The sequence below is a fragment of the Hemicordylus capensis genome, chromosome 4, assembly GCF_027244095.1.
Source record: "Hemicordylus capensis ecotype Gifberg chromosome 4, rHemCap1.1.pri, whole genome shotgun sequence".
Classification (NCBI taxonomy): domain Eukaryota; kingdom Metazoa; phylum Chordata; class Lepidosauria; order Squamata; family Cordylidae; genus Hemicordylus; species Hemicordylus capensis.
Window position 1 is genome coordinate 295,424,643 of NC_069660.1, and position 17,206 is coordinate 295,441,848.

A 17,206-nucleotide genomic window follows, 5' to 3' on the forward strand; every position below is an offset into this window, starting at 1 on the left:
AAACAAATTGGCTTTGGATACTTTAAATAGACACAGCAGAGTAAAGCAATGTAGATTCGATACTGCTCTGATTTTAAAAGGGGAAAAAATTGCATGGCAATAGCTGGGGCAAGGCTTCCACTATAGTAGAGGGTTTTTAAACATCTGTGTTTACATTGCCACTGCCAATGGAGGCATCCACACATAAGAAGTAATCAAAATAATCATTTCTACACCAGTTACAGAAGCAGCATAATGCAAAAATGCAATCTCTTGAGCCATGAATATGAAAGTAGACTTTTCACGATCTTGCTGTATAAAGAGATTTACACATTGATCTCAGTAGTATGAAAGGAATGAAAAAGTATTACAATGAGACAAACAGAATATCTGTAGCTGTAAGTTGGAAGTACAATTTAATCTATATGTAAATTGGGAACCAATATTAATTCTTTATTTTTGCTTTCTGTCCTCCTAAAGGGGCTCCCCCTCCGCTCTTTTTTTTATTCTGGTAAATATCCTTGAATTGCACTGGGAAATATTTTCACACACAATCTGTTTTAATAGAATGCCATTTTGTCAACTGAAAGTCAGAAGTTCTCACATTGCATTTAGGTTATACAGGTTTTAAACTAAACTGCAATTGGATTATTTGTACCTACTTTATTTGATGTTTAGAATATTTAAATAATAATAATGTTTGCATTTGACTATATTCTACTCCTCATTCATTTCTGACACACAGTAAAACTTCAGCAGGAAAAGAACCCCATACTGATAGCTTGATGGTCTGCTGCTTTAAAAACAATCAGTATTGGTTAACATGGCACATGGACATTAAAAACAAGTAGTAAACCATAAATTGACATATTTTCCTTTAATTTCTGTTAAAGGAGGAAGGGGGGAGGCCAAAAAGAGAGAGAGAGAAACAACGGGGCAATTCTCATGATCAACAAAAGTCAGGCTAGCAGAGGCTAGCACAATTTTTGTTGACCGTAAGAACCACCAGGCTCGCAGCTGAGCCCTTTGGTTCTTGAGCAGGTAACCCGCTTGAGAACCCCTGGCAAAAAGCAGGTTTGCGGAGCGAGCGTTCCAGCAAACCTGCTTTTTACGATCATGAGTAGCTGCACCACGCCTTCGCGCCACGCCTACTCACTCGCGCAGGGCATACTGGGGCTTGCGGGGGCCACGTGACCCCTGCTCCCCCCCACCCCCCTCTGGCTCTGTCACGGAGCCGAGCATCGTGTGGGTGGCAATCCGGCTGCCCAGGGCTCCCTGCCCGCTCATGAGCAGGGAGAGTGGGCTTAGCCTGCTCTTCCCGCTCACCCGAGGAAACCGGGTCTCACCGATCGTGAGACCTGGTCCAATAAGTTATCTGTCTTTGTGCCAGTTTCACACATATATTTGCTATTTAATTGGAATCTTAATATGCTAATAATGAGAGAAGAAAAAATAATAGTACCAGTAACTTTTTTGTCTTAATCGTCATATGATGTTATAGTATACTGAATTGGACCATTAGTCCTTCTGACCTGAGGATGACACCAAATTACTCAGGGTGGTGAAAATCCAAACAGACCATACAAAATATGAAAACTGGGTGAATGGCGAACAAAATATCAATGATATTCAAATTACGCAAATTCAAAATATCTAAAAACTAGAGGAGAGGGACAGGATTCTAACTTTATGTATATACTGACAGAATATGAACTGAAAATGACTAGTCATGCTACTGACAATTATTTCACTATATTAATTTTAATAACTACCTAGCTTGAAATACAAACTCGTTCAGCTTGTAATGCTCAGGCTGGAATACGAAGCAAGTGGCATCAATCCCCATGACTTCTTTGCCTCCACTAACCCTACAAGCCACCAATCCCCCTCCCTCCCATGACTGGCCTTCCCTTTGTACTTACCTCATCTGAGTACTACTTCATTGCAAGGTGTCCTCCTACTCTCCCAATAAGGTGAAATGCTGTAATGGCAGGGTCTTAGGTACAAGGGACCTGAGGAAATTTATCTTCCTATTAGCCATGATAACTAAATGAAACCTTCATATTTAGAGGGACAGTGTGCTACCCTGATCCACAACAAATCTACATAATTCCTTGTGGGAAAGCATTAGGGTTGACTGTAGGAGCAACCAGTGCGGGCGCCACCAGGAGCAGTGGGGGAAGGCAAGAGGTACCTTTAAACACAAATAGGTGCTTACCTCCACTCTGGCTGCAGCTGCAAACTAATCTGAGTAACACCACACTGCCCGGCACTCCCTGCGGCGGTGGATCGGCTTAAATTTGGGCTTAAAGATGCCTCTCCCCCCTGCCCCCCACCCCCGCAGCTCCCACACAGGCTGCTCCTTCACACCCTGTTTTGTAGGCATACTGGAAGTACCTGTATGGCCACTGTAGAAAGAGGATGCTGGACTAAATGGACCCTTTAGTCAGTTCTTGAAAAACAGTTAATCCCCCCAAATTGATCTGCCCCAGGATCTGCTGTTCTCATTGCAGGGTTTATTTTTGTTGGTAATAACAACATAACAAAATTTATTAACAACATTAATAAAAAATTAACAAATTGTTGTTAGTTTGTTAGATTTGATATGGATTTTATTTTATTTTTTGTAATTTTAAAGTTTTATGGGATAACCTAAATACGTTTTGAAGGTGGAGTATAGATTCATTAGATTAATAAATAAGTATTTCCTGGCTCCTGAAATATGTGCCCAGCAGTAGAGCACAATACTGTATGTGCTATACTACTGAGCCATGATTTACTACTACTAGCACAACCATCAGGTTTGCACACTGATCTGAAGGGGAGGGAATTTGCAGCTTCTGCTTGTGGAATTTGCCATCCCAGTTAGATATCCCAACTTGTTCACATGCAGTGGTTAGAACAAAGTGGTGTTTGCTGGGTTCAGATGCAATGAGAAATTCTAGTTTATTTAAAACTACTAATGGAAGCTGCACATGTTCTCTCCTTCTACATGAAAGCCACAGGGAAACATGTGGGCCCAAAGCCTGTAGGAGTAACAATGAGTCCTGGTTTAATCATGTGAAGCCAGCCATGTCAAGAACCACTGGATTCTTGGGATTCACGATTTTATTCAAGGCCATCACATAGCGAGTTTCCCCACCACCACTTCATCTACTTGAATGTCCAGAAAATAACAAAAAGGTGGCACATCCACTGAAAGTGAGAAGTTACCAAATGTGCAGTTATTAATTACTCTCCCAAGGTTCAATACCTGTAGAAATCTCTGCCTGTTGGAGAGCCCCTGTGGCGCAGTGGTAAAACTGCCGCCCTGTAACCAGAAGGTTACAAGTTCAATCCTGACTAGGGGCTCAAGGTTGACTCAGCCTTCCATCCTTCCGAGGTCAGTAAAATGAGTACCCAGAATGTTGGGGGCAATATGCTAAATCATTGTAAACCGCTTAGAGAGCTCTGGCTATAAAGCAGTATATAAATGTAAGTGCTATTGCTATTGCTATTGCTATTGTTGGATTTAAGCTGTGGTGATCAGTCCTCTCCTCCCCTAAAGAGTGAACTGGAAGTGAACCCTGTCCTGTCTGTCAGGCAGTGGGCTCTAGGGATCAGCCACTCAGCACATGGTGACTGGAACCTAGAGGGTTTGGCAGTGGGAAGTGAAGGAGGTCTTTGTTGTCAGAAGGAGCCAGGAGGACAATGAGAGAAGATGGGGAGCAGACTTCGTGAGCACCAGCCATGAAGTCTGACTGCCTCATGGCCAAACGCTAGCCTGGGGAATTTTCTCAGGGAAGGACATCTGCAGATCTTTGAGACAGGATTGTAGGAAACTTGAATTATCTCCTGGAGTTTGGGGTGAGTTCAAGGGAAAAGGAAGCCAAGGGTTTTGGCTTCGAGGAAAGGTTTAGCCAGGGAACCATGTGTTAGGTAGCCTGCATTAGATTTCATTTGATTTTATGCTTTTCAATCCTTACAATTGGTCTATAGTGTTTTTATCTGTGACGTAACTAAGAGGAACTGATCTTGAGCCCTTTTATCCAACCAGGGTTCTGTAGATGTCTGTGTACCCTGTAAAGGTGCTTTTAAAGGTTTCTTGCAACAGGGGGCACTTTTTGAATCTTTGCAACTGGGTAACCACAGTTTTTAAAGTGTGCCACTCCAAATACCAGCTGTAGTGATCTTTGAAAGTATCCCTGCAAGTACTAAGTGTTTCTGTTACCTGTAACGAAAAGCTGAGAAAGCCTCAGACAGAAGCAGTCTGTAGTATTTTGAATAGTTCCCCCCCCCCCATTTTTGTTCTTTGGATTTTACCTGCCTGAGTGGATTTTGAACTCAGGAAAAAGGGGTTTTACTCTGGTGCAAATATGCCTCAATGTTAATTGTTCAGCACCCTACCAAGTTTCACACCATGTGGAAGCTGCACATGGAGGCGTTTTTGACCTCATAACAAAAATATACTCTCAAATACTCAGGGTCAAACAATAAGAGGCATTGGAAATTTTTGTTTTTCCAAAAGGCAACTAGTGGATGTCAATTTGTATTGGGACCAAGATACTATGAGGAAGCGGGGTTTGACCTTTCTACCCACTAGTTTCACAGTGTAAACAATACCTGAAGCTAAGATTTACCATACTGGGAAAAATGTATGGGCACACCTGCATTTGCCTAGAAGAGATATACCTGGGGAAATGTTTCCTCGGGAAAATTGTGAAGGGTTGTTAAAGTCCCTCTTAACTGCATGTGTAATGGCCTGATTCTGAGATGAACAGCCCTGGCTACTTTAAAAAATAAATAAATATAAAGAGGTCAGATTGTTGGATCATGGATCTCTAACATCTCATCTAGTTTGGCCATGAATCAAGTGCAGAATCAAGTATTCAAAAGAAGTATGATCAGATGAAGTTTAAATTTGGGCAGCGGTTCATTGTATCAGATTGTATACTGAACACAAAATTTGAGTTCTGGCATACATTGTGAACTTTGGTGGTGAAAAATGTGGAATTCCTCTTTCCCAATTATTTTACTGGAAACAACTGAACAAAATGTTATTTTCATGCATTACTAATGATGCATTAGTGCAATGAGCAAAGATGCACACACACAAGAAGGTCATGTAGCTGAGCAGATGTTCAGAGTTGTACAATCTCAGTCTGCTTGCACAAGGAGAGTTTTGCATAATTCCATGCAACAGATATGGACTGTAGAAGAAGTTTCACAGCAAGAGGTGGAAGGGCATCCTCTTGATCCAGTGCAACACTTGTCTGGAACACAAGCTCCCAACTTAGAGGAACTAGCTAGTGCAACATATCTGCACTAGTGCAGTGTTAGCCTGGATGTCAGCTGTTGTTTCTAGTCCTAGGCTGAACTCTGGCCTAGATCTGAGCAAGAACCTGAAATGTGGAACAATCACACATGAAGTGGATATATAGCATAGGGAAGAGAGAAGTGAAGATTATATGGAGTAAAATAAAATGACTCTCTCAATGAGAAGACATTCTCTACAGGTGAAACTCGGAAAATTAGAATATCGTACAGCTCATGAAAACCCCAAATCCACAATCTCAGAAAATTAGAATATTACATGGAATCAAGAAGACAAGGATTGAAGAATAGAACAATATCGGACCTCTGAAAAGTATAAGCATGCATATGTATTCAGTACTTGGTTTGGGCCCCTTTTGCAGCAATTACTGCCTCAATGCGGCGTGGCATGGATGCTATCAGCCTGTGGCATTGATGAGGTGTTATGGAAGACCAGGATGCTTCATTAGCGGCCTTCAGCAAATCTGCATTGTTTGGTCTCATGTCTCTCATCCTTCTCTTGGCAATGCCCCATAGATTCTCTATGGGTCAGGTCAGGCGAGTTTGCTGGCCAATCAAGCACAGTACACTGTATACTTTTCAGAGGTCCGATATTGTTCTATTCTTCAGTCCTTGTCTTCTTGGTTCCATGTAATATTCTAATTTTCTGAGATTGTGGATTTGGGGTTTTCATGAGCTGTACGCCATGATCATCACAATTATAACAAATTAAGGCTTGACTTATCTCGCTTTGCATGTAATGCGTCTGTCTCATATATCAGTTTCACCTTTTAATTTGCATTACTGAAATTAATGGACTTTTGCACGATATTCTAATTTTCCGAGTTTCACCTGTATATAAAACAAAAAGTAAATTGGCTACAAAGCTTAATTTAGGAATAAAGTCACTTGAAATGATGATAAAGACTAGTCTTTGGGTGTGACCAGAAGAAAAATGGTTTCTGAAACATACTTAAACATACTTAAAAGGGAACCTGAAGTAAAGAAACCAACTTTGGGGATCATAGAAACATGCTGCAGAGATATTTAACAATTGACTTAGATAATTCCAAGGACCTTCTTCTGATTTAGCCAAGTTGCTGAAGTTAAACTGATATCCCAAAGTGTCTGTTTAATATTCTCCCAAATACAATTTTCAATGCTCGGACAGCTTGTTAAGTGTCAACATAGTGTGAGGCAGATGTGAAAAAAAGGCAAATTCCATGCCAGGAATCATTAGGAAGGGGATTGAGAATAAAAAAATGCTAATACAGGAGAACCCTGAGCTGTGGATACCAAATCTGCAAATATCAGGGCATTAGAGCAACAGGAATCAGGGGTTTAGGTTCCTGGGTAAAAAAAACTGGCTGAAAATTGGCCAAATATCATGGGTTTTGCCTCCATTTTTGCCACAAATCACCTCCAGATGATCCTGCAAAGTGCCCTACTATGCTAAGACCTGGCCAAAAACTGGCCAAAAATAGCAGGTTTTGCCCCAGTTTCAGCCATAAAATGGCTCCCAATCATCCCAGCAATCAAAATGGCAGGTGGAAATGACCTCCAAGGTCATTTCTGGCTCCTCCCAACCTGTGGATAGGTGGCTTAACCCTTTATTAACCTTTTTCACATATACCGAGGTCAGGTGCAAATTATCCAACCGCGGATATGTGAATCCTCGAGTGCTGGACCCATGATTAGCAAGGTCCTCCTGTATTAAAATGCTCTCATACAAATCTACTGTGCGGACACATCTGGAGTACTGCATACAGTTCTGGTAATCGTATCTTAAGAAGGACATTGTAGAACTTGGAAAAGGTGCAGAAGAGGGCAACCAATATGACCAGGGGCCTACAGCAGATTCCTTATGAGACAAGGCTACAGCATCTGTGGCTTTTTAGTCTGGAAAAGAGGCAACTGCAGGGAGTCATGATAGCGGTTTATAAAATCTATGGTATTCTCTGCCACGGGATGTGTTGATGGCAAATAGCTTGGATGGCTTTAAAAGGGGCTTAGACAAATTCACGGAGGACAGCTCTATCAATGGCTACTAATCTGGTGGCTATAGGCCACATCCAGCCTCAGAGGCATGGCGTCTCTAAATACCAGTTGCAAAGGAACAACAGCAAGAAAGATTACAGGGGCATCTGGTGAGCCACTGTATGAAACAGGATGCTGGACTAGATAGGTCTTGGGCCTGATCCAGCAATGCTGTTCTTATGTTCTTATTTTGAATATCTGTTCACAGCGGATGAATTTCTTTCATCTAAAGGATGTGAAGTGGGAGGGGGGGAGATCTTCTGAGCATATTAAAATAACAAGATAATCATGTATACTTTGATCCCAACAGAAAACAGGAATATTTGAAATCTTAGACTTGAATTCCAAGATTGATATAGGGTTAGGTTAGAATATAATAGCTGGAGCTGGTAAAAGAAAACTGGGGTTAAATGTAAAGTTGCTTCTAACTATCGTGCAATAAACTGACAGATGCCATATGTTCTGAGATAATGATACATCATTCCAAAATTACAACATACCTTAAGAACATCTCCTTGCGCAAGATGAAAAGTTCTGGCAGAAATATTGATTCCCTTCCCAGCTTGCACTTGAATGCTATAAATACATTCATGGTTGTTTTCATAGTTGAGTGGGTAATTGGGGGACAACAAAATTCCTTCATTATTTGTTGCAGAAGCTCCACATTCAGCTGCAGATAAAACAGAATTTGAAGTATAGCTCAATAGAGAACATACATTATTTTTTTATTGTAAATGTGGGACTTTAAAAGCAACCTAATGCTATGTCATTAATATTTGTGTCTATCTAGAGATCAGTTATAAAAATAAATGTATGATTCTGATCTACTAGACTCTTGTTGTATAAATAAATGCCAAGTTATATATCACTGCCTTTTTGGCCATAATCAACATGATGTGGAATACTTTTGAAAATTAGTCATTGCAATGGTTGTTTAGTCATTTTAACAGCAGAGTAATTATTAGAAACAATTCTCTAATTCTCGAAACAAAATTTTCATTTGTTGCTGCTTCTGTTTTAGTTTCACTTCCATTACCATTACTTCCCCTCCAGACAATTCTGAAAAAAGAGAAATAAAACTGAAACTATAATACCTTAGGAGAGACCTACACAATTTCTGAAAAGGTAAATCATCTCTAGTGTTGATTCAATAAAATTATGCTTAGTGGTAGATGGCATAAATAATGCTGGGAAAGAAATAGTTATCATTCAAAACTGACATCAATGAAATCAAAGGGAAATAAAATAACTAGAGAGAAACAATTTCCATACTGAAACTAAATTAAGATTGAATGAAGGTTGTCAGCTAAACCCAAGAAACATGGGTAGCAAATATATATAACTAGCAGTTAGAAGGCGGGTGGGGGGGGGGACCATGCTGTATCATGTTGCACCTTAATCTTATTATATTATGATTTTGAACATGAAAGATTTCCACAAAGAAAATAAAATGTATATGGGTGATAGATTAACCTTAATTCTTGACAAATGAGTCATAGCCACAACCTACCCACAGAAAAGGACTATCTACCTATCTGATAACGAATTGTTTAATCCAGGCCTACAAATAAGTATATCAAAGTATAATTCAAAGTAGTTTGGTTCAGATCCCTAATAGAATATAAAGCCAGCAGGTTGCTCAGAACTGAGAAGCCTCTCAGTAATAGAGGCCAAAGTCAAGAGCGGGGGGCCCCTCTCAAGAATGTGGGTTGAGAAGCCCACCAGAGAGAACAGGTATCAGGACCTGTCAAACACAGGCCATTAGCTAAATTCCACAGTCAGCAGAAAGAGGACCTTGATGGTACAAGGAGATACAATAGGGATTAAAGTTGTCAGAAAGGCCAGGTAGCAACTCATCTTCCCAGGCTCTAGGTGGCACCTCTGGAATATGTATGTTTAATAACAAATAACATGTATTAATTGCTTTACTGATATGCTTGTATGTTTGAAACCTATAAAAGCTAGCCACCTGTATGGCTTCGGCGCACAGTATCAGCCAGATGTTCTCAGACTGTGCTCATGCCTTTCATGACAGGAAATAAAAGCTTTTTTTAAAGCAATGCATCCTTGTTTGACTTCATTAAATCAGGCAACAAGTATAACTGTGGGAATTTAGTCTAATCCTCTTTGGTTTCTGGCAAGACGCCCCATTCTCTATCCATGTGATAGAAGGATGAACGCAAGTAACTGAATCAAACAGGAAGGTTAGATTCCAGAGGGTTTTCCTGCAAAATATCCATCTACCTATCTATCTGTCTATTATTTTTGTACACTGCCTGAATCTCTGTCTCTGTGTGGTTTACAGCAACATAAACAAATCAAAACTTTAAAAGAGTTTAAAACCACAAGTCTACTTAAAAAGCTTGGGTTAATAAATGTGTCTTTAAAGACTTTTAAAAAGTTATCAGATGTGGGGATGTTCTTACTTCAGCAGGGAGCGCATTCCAGAGTCTCGGGGGAGAGGGTGGCAACAGAGAAGGCCTGTTCCCAAGGGTGAAGCCACCATTGGGCAAATGGGTTAAAAGAACCTGGACCACCGCCAATCAGGGGCCGTGCCTCGCAGGCCCAGACATGCCCCCCTCATCTGACGTCAGACGCGGGGCGTGATTTTGCTCCCAAATGGGGCCACATGGTCCCCTTTTGCCTTTTAAAGGCACGGAGAGATGCTCCTGGCCACACTGTAAATGCAGTGCAGGCCGATTTTGCTGCAGGACAGGGCCACGGTACTGGCAGAACATGGGCCACCACTTGGTTCCCTCCATGCCTGCCTGGCCCTGTGCAGTCACCAGACAAGCTGGTGGCAACTGTGGACAAACCTCTCCAGACGATAGAGGGAGGTTCCATGCACCTTTGGTCACCTTAATCCTACATAAATTTCAGCTACAGGGAACATGGGACTAGATGGTAGTAGTCCTTGTTCCTGTGCCCTGTTTGTGGAGTGCAACTTACACTTAAGTGGCACCCTTCCTCATCAGTGTTAATTTGTTTTAACTGATACAAATACAGTGAAATTCAGTCAAATGTCATAAATACAAGTTCTGGTCTCTCCAAAACTCTGTTGTTAACTTCATTAATTAACAAGTGCTTTCAATTTCTGGAAAATGTATGTTGGTATAGTCCATTTTCTCAACAGACTAAATATGTTAATGTGCCCATTTGCACAATCTCCAAGGGCTTTAATAATTATACTTACACTTTAGAAAGTGAAACCAATTTCCAACATATGACTAATGCAATTTTTGCTGCCATAAAAAGATTCATCAATATCATCCTACAATGACTTTTCTACAAAATAATTCAAAATCGAAGAAAATAATTGCAACCATCCACATGTCAAATTGTAGCCTTCCACAAGTTAATATTCTGATAGCCTGTGACACTTGAAATAAAAGAAAATTGGATATTAGGACATGATGACCGGTCAGGCCTTGGCCAACCTTTGAGATAAAACCAGTTGGGCAGGTGATTCTGGCATGCATAAATAAGGATCAAAGGGTCCAGAAGTGGATATGATTGAGGCAGGCAAGGGTCAGATTCCTGATCTGGCAGACAAAGATCAGATGTAGAGGCAGAAGACATGGTTAAAGATGGGTTGGTGGCCAGGTACTGGGTCAGGCAGGTAAGGTGAGGTAGTGCATGGCAGAACACTCTGCATGGTTACTTGGTGGAACAAGTTTCCTCAGACTTCCTAGGAGTTATGTTCTTACATAAGGCCAGAAAGACCCCTTTTGTCTCCTTGGGTCACCTATTCCTCTTAGAATTACTGGCTGAAGTTTCTGTTCCTGCCATTTTCAGGGGATGTAGCTGGACTCAAGCCAGCCACTCTATCCCCCATGAACTTTCCTGGTAGCATCAGAAGTAAGGCATCAGAGACTGGCTGCTGGAGGTCCCCATTTCCGATCCCCAGCCCCACAGCATCTTAGCTCACCAAATATGTTGAAAAAGATGTTCTGCCTTACGTCTTGAGCATCTGAATGTGTCCATACATTCAACATAGCAGGGACCTCCCCTCCCCAGGACATAGCATAATTCCTGAGACATTCAGGGGTGAGGGATAATAATGCTGCCCAACAAGAGTTGGCCGCCAAGAAATGCTCCAGGCAGGAATCCTGGTACTACCAACCTGTGAGGGATGTTGTTCTAGTGGATTCTTGGAGCTGACTGCCAGTTTTTATGGCTGCTTTGCAGGCAGAATGAATTGGTCCCACCCCTTCCCTAGAAAAGTATCTATTTCCCAGAGGGACATTGTCCAATTTTCTGTGCTGACTTCACAGGTGCTGTGGCAGTGGCCTGCGGGTGGGTGGGGGGGCTCTACTAGGGCTCACAAATCCTCAGGGATCTGTCAGAGTCAAAGGATTAAGGCAGGGCTATGTCTGTGATGGAGATGCTGGCTCGGGTGCTCCTGCTGTGGGGTGTACTGGCAGTACAGCATTGGTCAGGATTTATTCCCTGAACTGTTCACCTCATCCTTTCAAGCAATGCAAATTAATTAATAGCTTTTGCTCAATCATTCATTCTGTACTCAAGGCTGTTATTTTGTAAGATTAGAGGTTATTTCCCCCTCTGCTGAGGGGTACAATGCTCTGTTATTTAAAGTGGGGAGAAATAGCCCCTTTTCAAGGTTTAGGGGTAGATTGCTGGCCGAGGGTAGGCAAAAGAATGAACACAACAGAACATCTGACTGTGTTGTGTTAAGAATGGTTTTGTGTCAATTGACCCTAACTCTGCACCCACATAATACCAACTCAGCATGAACATGTATAAAGAAAAAGATTATTAAAAAGATTAATATTTTCCAGAGTTTCCTCTCCTAAGGAACTCCCTCCAGAATCTCCCGCCACTTAGAAAAGTAGGAACCAAAACATATGTGTCAGATGTGATCTCCCCCCCCCGGGGAGGGGGGGAATGAGAGCATGTGGTCATTATGGTTGTGCCGATTTAGACAGTAGAGATTTAGACAGTAGAAATCAAGTTGTCTAAAAGGGACCTAAAAGAATGTATGGGAGGACTGCAATAATAAAAACAGGTTACTCACCTGTAACAGGTGATTTGGCAGTGATCCGGTAACATTAATAAAAATGGGTTCTGCATTTGAGTGGAACACTTCAGGTATAATTAGTTAGCTCCTCGCAGGGCCAACCAACCACCACTGCGCCTGCTCATAATGGTGGTTTGGCACTTCATAATTTAGTTTCTTGATGGCCACTTGATTGCAGCCTTTCCTTCAAATGTACGTATGGACATGTATCATTTGCTTGCAGTATCTGATGTGGGGACGGATGGGAAGGTTTCATTAATGTTACCAGATCACTACCGATCACCTGTTACAAGTAAGCAACCTGTTTATCTGGGTCATGATCTGATAACATCCATAAAAACGGGTGACTCATGAGCTTCACTACTCCAGGAGATGGGAGCAGGCAGCTACTGCAAAACTTGCTTGAGTACACCCCTCCCAAAATTAGCTGTGGCTGAGTACAGGTCCACCACATAGTGCTCACAAATGTCTCTTCCAACGCCCATGTCACAGCCATACCAATATCTTTGAAATTAATTCCAGACAAATGTGCTGCTGAGGACACATACACCCTTGAGTGGGCCTTCACTGTCTTAGGAGGATCCACCTTCTGCATCTTATAGACCAGGTAGATAGTCTCCACTAGCCAATGAGAGATCCGTTATCTTGAGACTGGATTTCCCCATCTTTCAACTTATAAGTGACTAACAGTTGTTTTGTTTTCCTAATTGCAGATGTCCTCCACAAACAGAACAGAAGAGCACATAGCACATCTAGACTATGCACTGCTTTTTCCAATGGTGACTTGGGATTTTGGGAGAAAGTGAGTAAGACAATATCTTGATTCATGTAGAAGTCAGAAAATATATTTGTCCTGAATTCCAGATCCAACTGCATCACCACCTTGTCATTGTGAAACCTTGTGTGTAGTTCGTCAATAAACAAAGCAGCTAGTTCATAAGAACATAAGAATAGCCCTGCTGGATCAGGCCCAAGGCCCATCTAGTCCAGCATCTTGTTTCGCACAGTGGCCCACCAGATGCTGCTGGAAGCCACAGGCAGGAGTTGGGGGCATGCCCTCTCTCCTGCTGTTACTCCCCTGCAACTGGTACTCACCCTTTTCACCATAGTAATGGCAATCAGAAACACTGTCTTAATCATCACCATTTTAAATTTAGCCATAGCCATGGCTTCAAATGGCCTTTCCATTAGGGCCGATAGAACCAGAGAAAGACTCCATCTATCCATGGGTCTCCACACTGGCGGGTACAGATTGTTAAACCCTTTAACAAATCTTTTACTGTCAGGGGAATGCAGCTTCCCAGCACACCCTCCATGGAAGGAGAAAATGGCAGCCAAATGTATCCTGAGCGGGGTATTCACCAAGCCTTCTGCTTTCAATGTCATGAGGTAACGCAAAATGTCTCTTATAGAGGCATCCTTGGCTTTGAAGCCCTGTGCCCTAGCATGCCCTCTGAATTGTTTCCGTTTTGCACTATAGTTTTTTCTTGTGGATGCCTTTTTATCATTCAACAAAATGTGTTTAAAAGTGTATCTGCCATGCTCTAAGCCTTAGTATTTTTAGGTTTGGATGTAGCAGACGTCCATGTGTGAGCAGATCCATAGTTTGTTTTAACTGTACGTGCACCCCTGCTGAAAGTTTGAGTACTCGTTGAAACTAAGGTTGCCTTGGACACCATGGAGTTATTAGTATGCAATGGGTGCCGTCCTGTAAAATCTTTGCTGCCACTCTGTTGAGTAGTGGATACAGGAGGAACAAATAGAATAAGCTGTGCGTCCATTGGAACTGGAATGCATCATCCTTTGATCACCATCCCAAACCCGTTCTTAAGTAGTACTGACAGCATTTGGCATTGTCCTTTGTTGAGAAAAGATCTTCAGTGGGCTGTCCCCAGGACTTGAATAGGTCTTTTAGGCAGCTTATGTCTATCTCCCACTTGTCTTGTTAAAGGCACACCTGGGACCTGCTCAAGGCATCTGCAAGGGTATTGTTTATCTCCTTTACACGTATTGCTACCAAATGGATTTTCCGTGGTATGCACCAGTTCCATATATGCTGGCTTAGATTGCAGAGGGAGCAGGACACTGCCCCCCACCCCAGTTGTTCACGTACCCTATTGCGGTTGTATTGTCCATCTGCAGTTGAACTGTTTTCCCGAGCAGATTTTTTTGAAATGACTTTAGTGCCTGAAAAGCTGCGAGCAGCTCTAGAAAATGTATATGTAAAGTCTTTTGAGTAGTGTTTCAGAGCCCCTGAGCCTCCAGTCCTGACATGTGAGCCCCCCAGCCTGTTAGAGAGGCATCCAACACTATACAGACTTCTGGTATTGGAACTCTGAAAGGTATCCTCTCTAGAAAGTTTGTGTCTTTTGTCCACCACAACAATCAATTCAGAATTGAATCTTGCAAGTCTAGGCAAAGGCTTTGGTTGTCCACGTTGAGTTGGAATGTTGAAAGGTACCACTGTTGTAGTTTCCACATGCACAGTCTGGCGCAGTGGACCGTGGCCATGCAAGAAGCCATCAGATCCATTATTACTTGATTTGTCTGAGCCTTTTGAACTGGCCTCAGTTGCATTATTAGTATCAATCTCCAAATCTGTAGAAAACTGTCTTCTGGCAGGTAGGCTCTCTGCTGAACCATATCCAGAACCACACCTATGTACTGAAGTGTTTTGGTAGGTACCAAGTGGGACTTCTTCCAATTGATTTGGATGCCCAAGCTTTCCAGGAGAGTTGTAACGCAAGTTATCTGGGAAAACAACTCTTTTGTTTTTGCTGTAAGAAGCCAGTAGTTGAGATAGGACATTAAATGGTCACACCCTGTGTACGTAAATGTGCCACCACTACAGCTATGCATTTGGTAAATACTCTTGGTGCTGTCACCAGCCCAAAGGGTAGCACATTGTATTGGTAAATGTTCTCACCCACTGTGAATCTCAGATACCTTCTGTGGTTTCCCTGTATGGCAAGATGAAAACAAATGTCCTTTAAGTCCAACGCTGCAACCCATTCCTCAACATATAGAAGAGGCAGGATAGCTTACAATGTAATCATCCAGAACTTTCTCACACTGACATACACATTGACATACAGATTGAACCATCGTAGGTCTATTATTGGGCGTATTCCTCCATCCCGTTTTGGGATCTGAAAGTACCGGAAATAGACACCCCCGTATCTGCTTGCCCACTGTAGCGGAGAGAGCACTCCTTTTCCCAGCAGTGTCTCCACCTCCTCCATCAACACCACTGATACTGGAGTGTACTTCACACCCGCATAGACTGGCAATGCTTTGAACTTGATGGCATAATTTGTCCAGACTATCCAGAATACCCACCGGTCTGATGTTATACGGTGCTATGCTTACCAGTCTGATATGACCGGCACTGATGTTTGATATTATTACTGGAGACGTCACAGGTATTAGTGTCGTCACTGCATAAGGGAAGAGGGTGTTGTCTCTCCCATCGGTTGTTGTACATGTGGGCTAACTAAGCAGTCAAAGATGTTGTTTAGGCTGATGGGGAGCCTTTAACATGAGCCCCCTGGTGGTTCTTATTCTTTTGGTAGTATGGTTTTTTAATTATACTTCTGGAAGGGTTTACAGAAATCTCTCCCGTCATTCTGGCAGTAGTTATTTGCCTTTAACTATATTGAAGGTATCTGCAAAAGATGAGGTTGTGGACATAAAGGTCTTCATTGTGTATTTAGATTTTTCCCCATTGTTCCATAGTAGTAGGAGGGGTCATTGGAGGGGTCATTTGTGTAGCAGTCTGGATGATTTTATTTACTTATTTATTTGATTTCTATACCACCCTTCCAAAAATGGCTCAGAGTGGTTTACACAGAGAAACAGTAAATAAATAAGATGGATCCCTGTCCCCAAAGGGCCCACAATCTAAAAAGAAACATGACACCAGCAACAGTCACTGGAGGTACTATGCTGGGGGTGGATAGCGCCAGTTACTCTCCTCCTGCTAAATAAAGAATATCACCATGTTAATAGATGCCTCTTTGCCAAGTTAGCAGGGGTTAGTTCCATACCCATCTTATATGCCTTCCATTTTTTAAACTCCATGTAGTCATCAGGGGCATACAGTGGTGAAGTTCATAAACACACCACTCCATCCTCCCACTGGCAATGAGCCCGTCAACGAAACCCTAGATTGAAAAGGGGGCAAAGAAGAGGTCTTCAGCACCTCCACCAAATCCTCCTCCTTGACATCGAGATCCTGGCTCAAGAAACCTCGAAATGTCTGTGCCGAAGGAGTGCTCTCACTTGGTTCTAGCATGGAGAGGATATTCCAAGCCATCTCAGGGTCAAAGACTGTCTCAGGGTCGTCTGCTCTATGGCATTGCCGGCGGCATCAAAACCCACAGGCAAACAGACTCTATTCCGACATCAATGTAGACACCAGGGTTCTCGGCGTCAACAGGAACTGGCGTGGGGTAGGAGCCAGCAACAAAGAAGCTGTTCGATGCCAAGGTGCAGATGTCGAAACCGTCACAGTACTTCCCCTTTCCAGCATCAACTTCGATGGTGACAGATGCACTAGGCATTGCAAACCAGACGGAGAATTGGTTGCACTGCTGGGCGCTAACAGCTGCCTCTCCCTCTGCTAACTTTTTTTCTTTATGCTTTTTGCGGGGAGGGGAGTCTGACCTGTCCTCTCGCCTCTGTTTCCTATTCTTCTCTCAATGGCGAGACAAACACTCCTCTGGGACTCACGGCTTCTTAAAGGGAGAGCCCTTCGATATTGAAGATTCTGGCATTGGGGTTTTAGACGGTGTTTGCATTGCAGTTCCTGATGCCAATGTCAAACTTGCAATCACTGCCTCAGGAGATCTGGAAGCACCT

At 42.5% G+C, this 17,206-nt stretch overlaps 1 protein-coding gene across 7 annotated transcripts in view; it reads right to left on the bottom strand.

The window, feature by feature from the left end:
* Window positions 1-17,206, bottom strand: part of CSMD3 (CUB and Sushi multiple domains 3) — a 1,041,917-nt gene that overhangs the window by 307,565 nt on the left and 717,146 nt on the right. For all 7 annotated transcript variants that reach the window (XR_008306202.1, XM_053246219.1, XM_053246218.1 and 4 more), the window contains one exon: window positions 7,809-7,978. Coding sequence is in view for 6 of the 7 variants with exons in the window: in XM_053246219.1 (XP_053102194.1) it covers window positions 7,809-7,978 (170 nt within the window). In the remaining variant the exon portion in view is untranslated. The remainder of the gene's footprint in view (window positions 1-7,808; window positions 7,979-17,206) is intronic.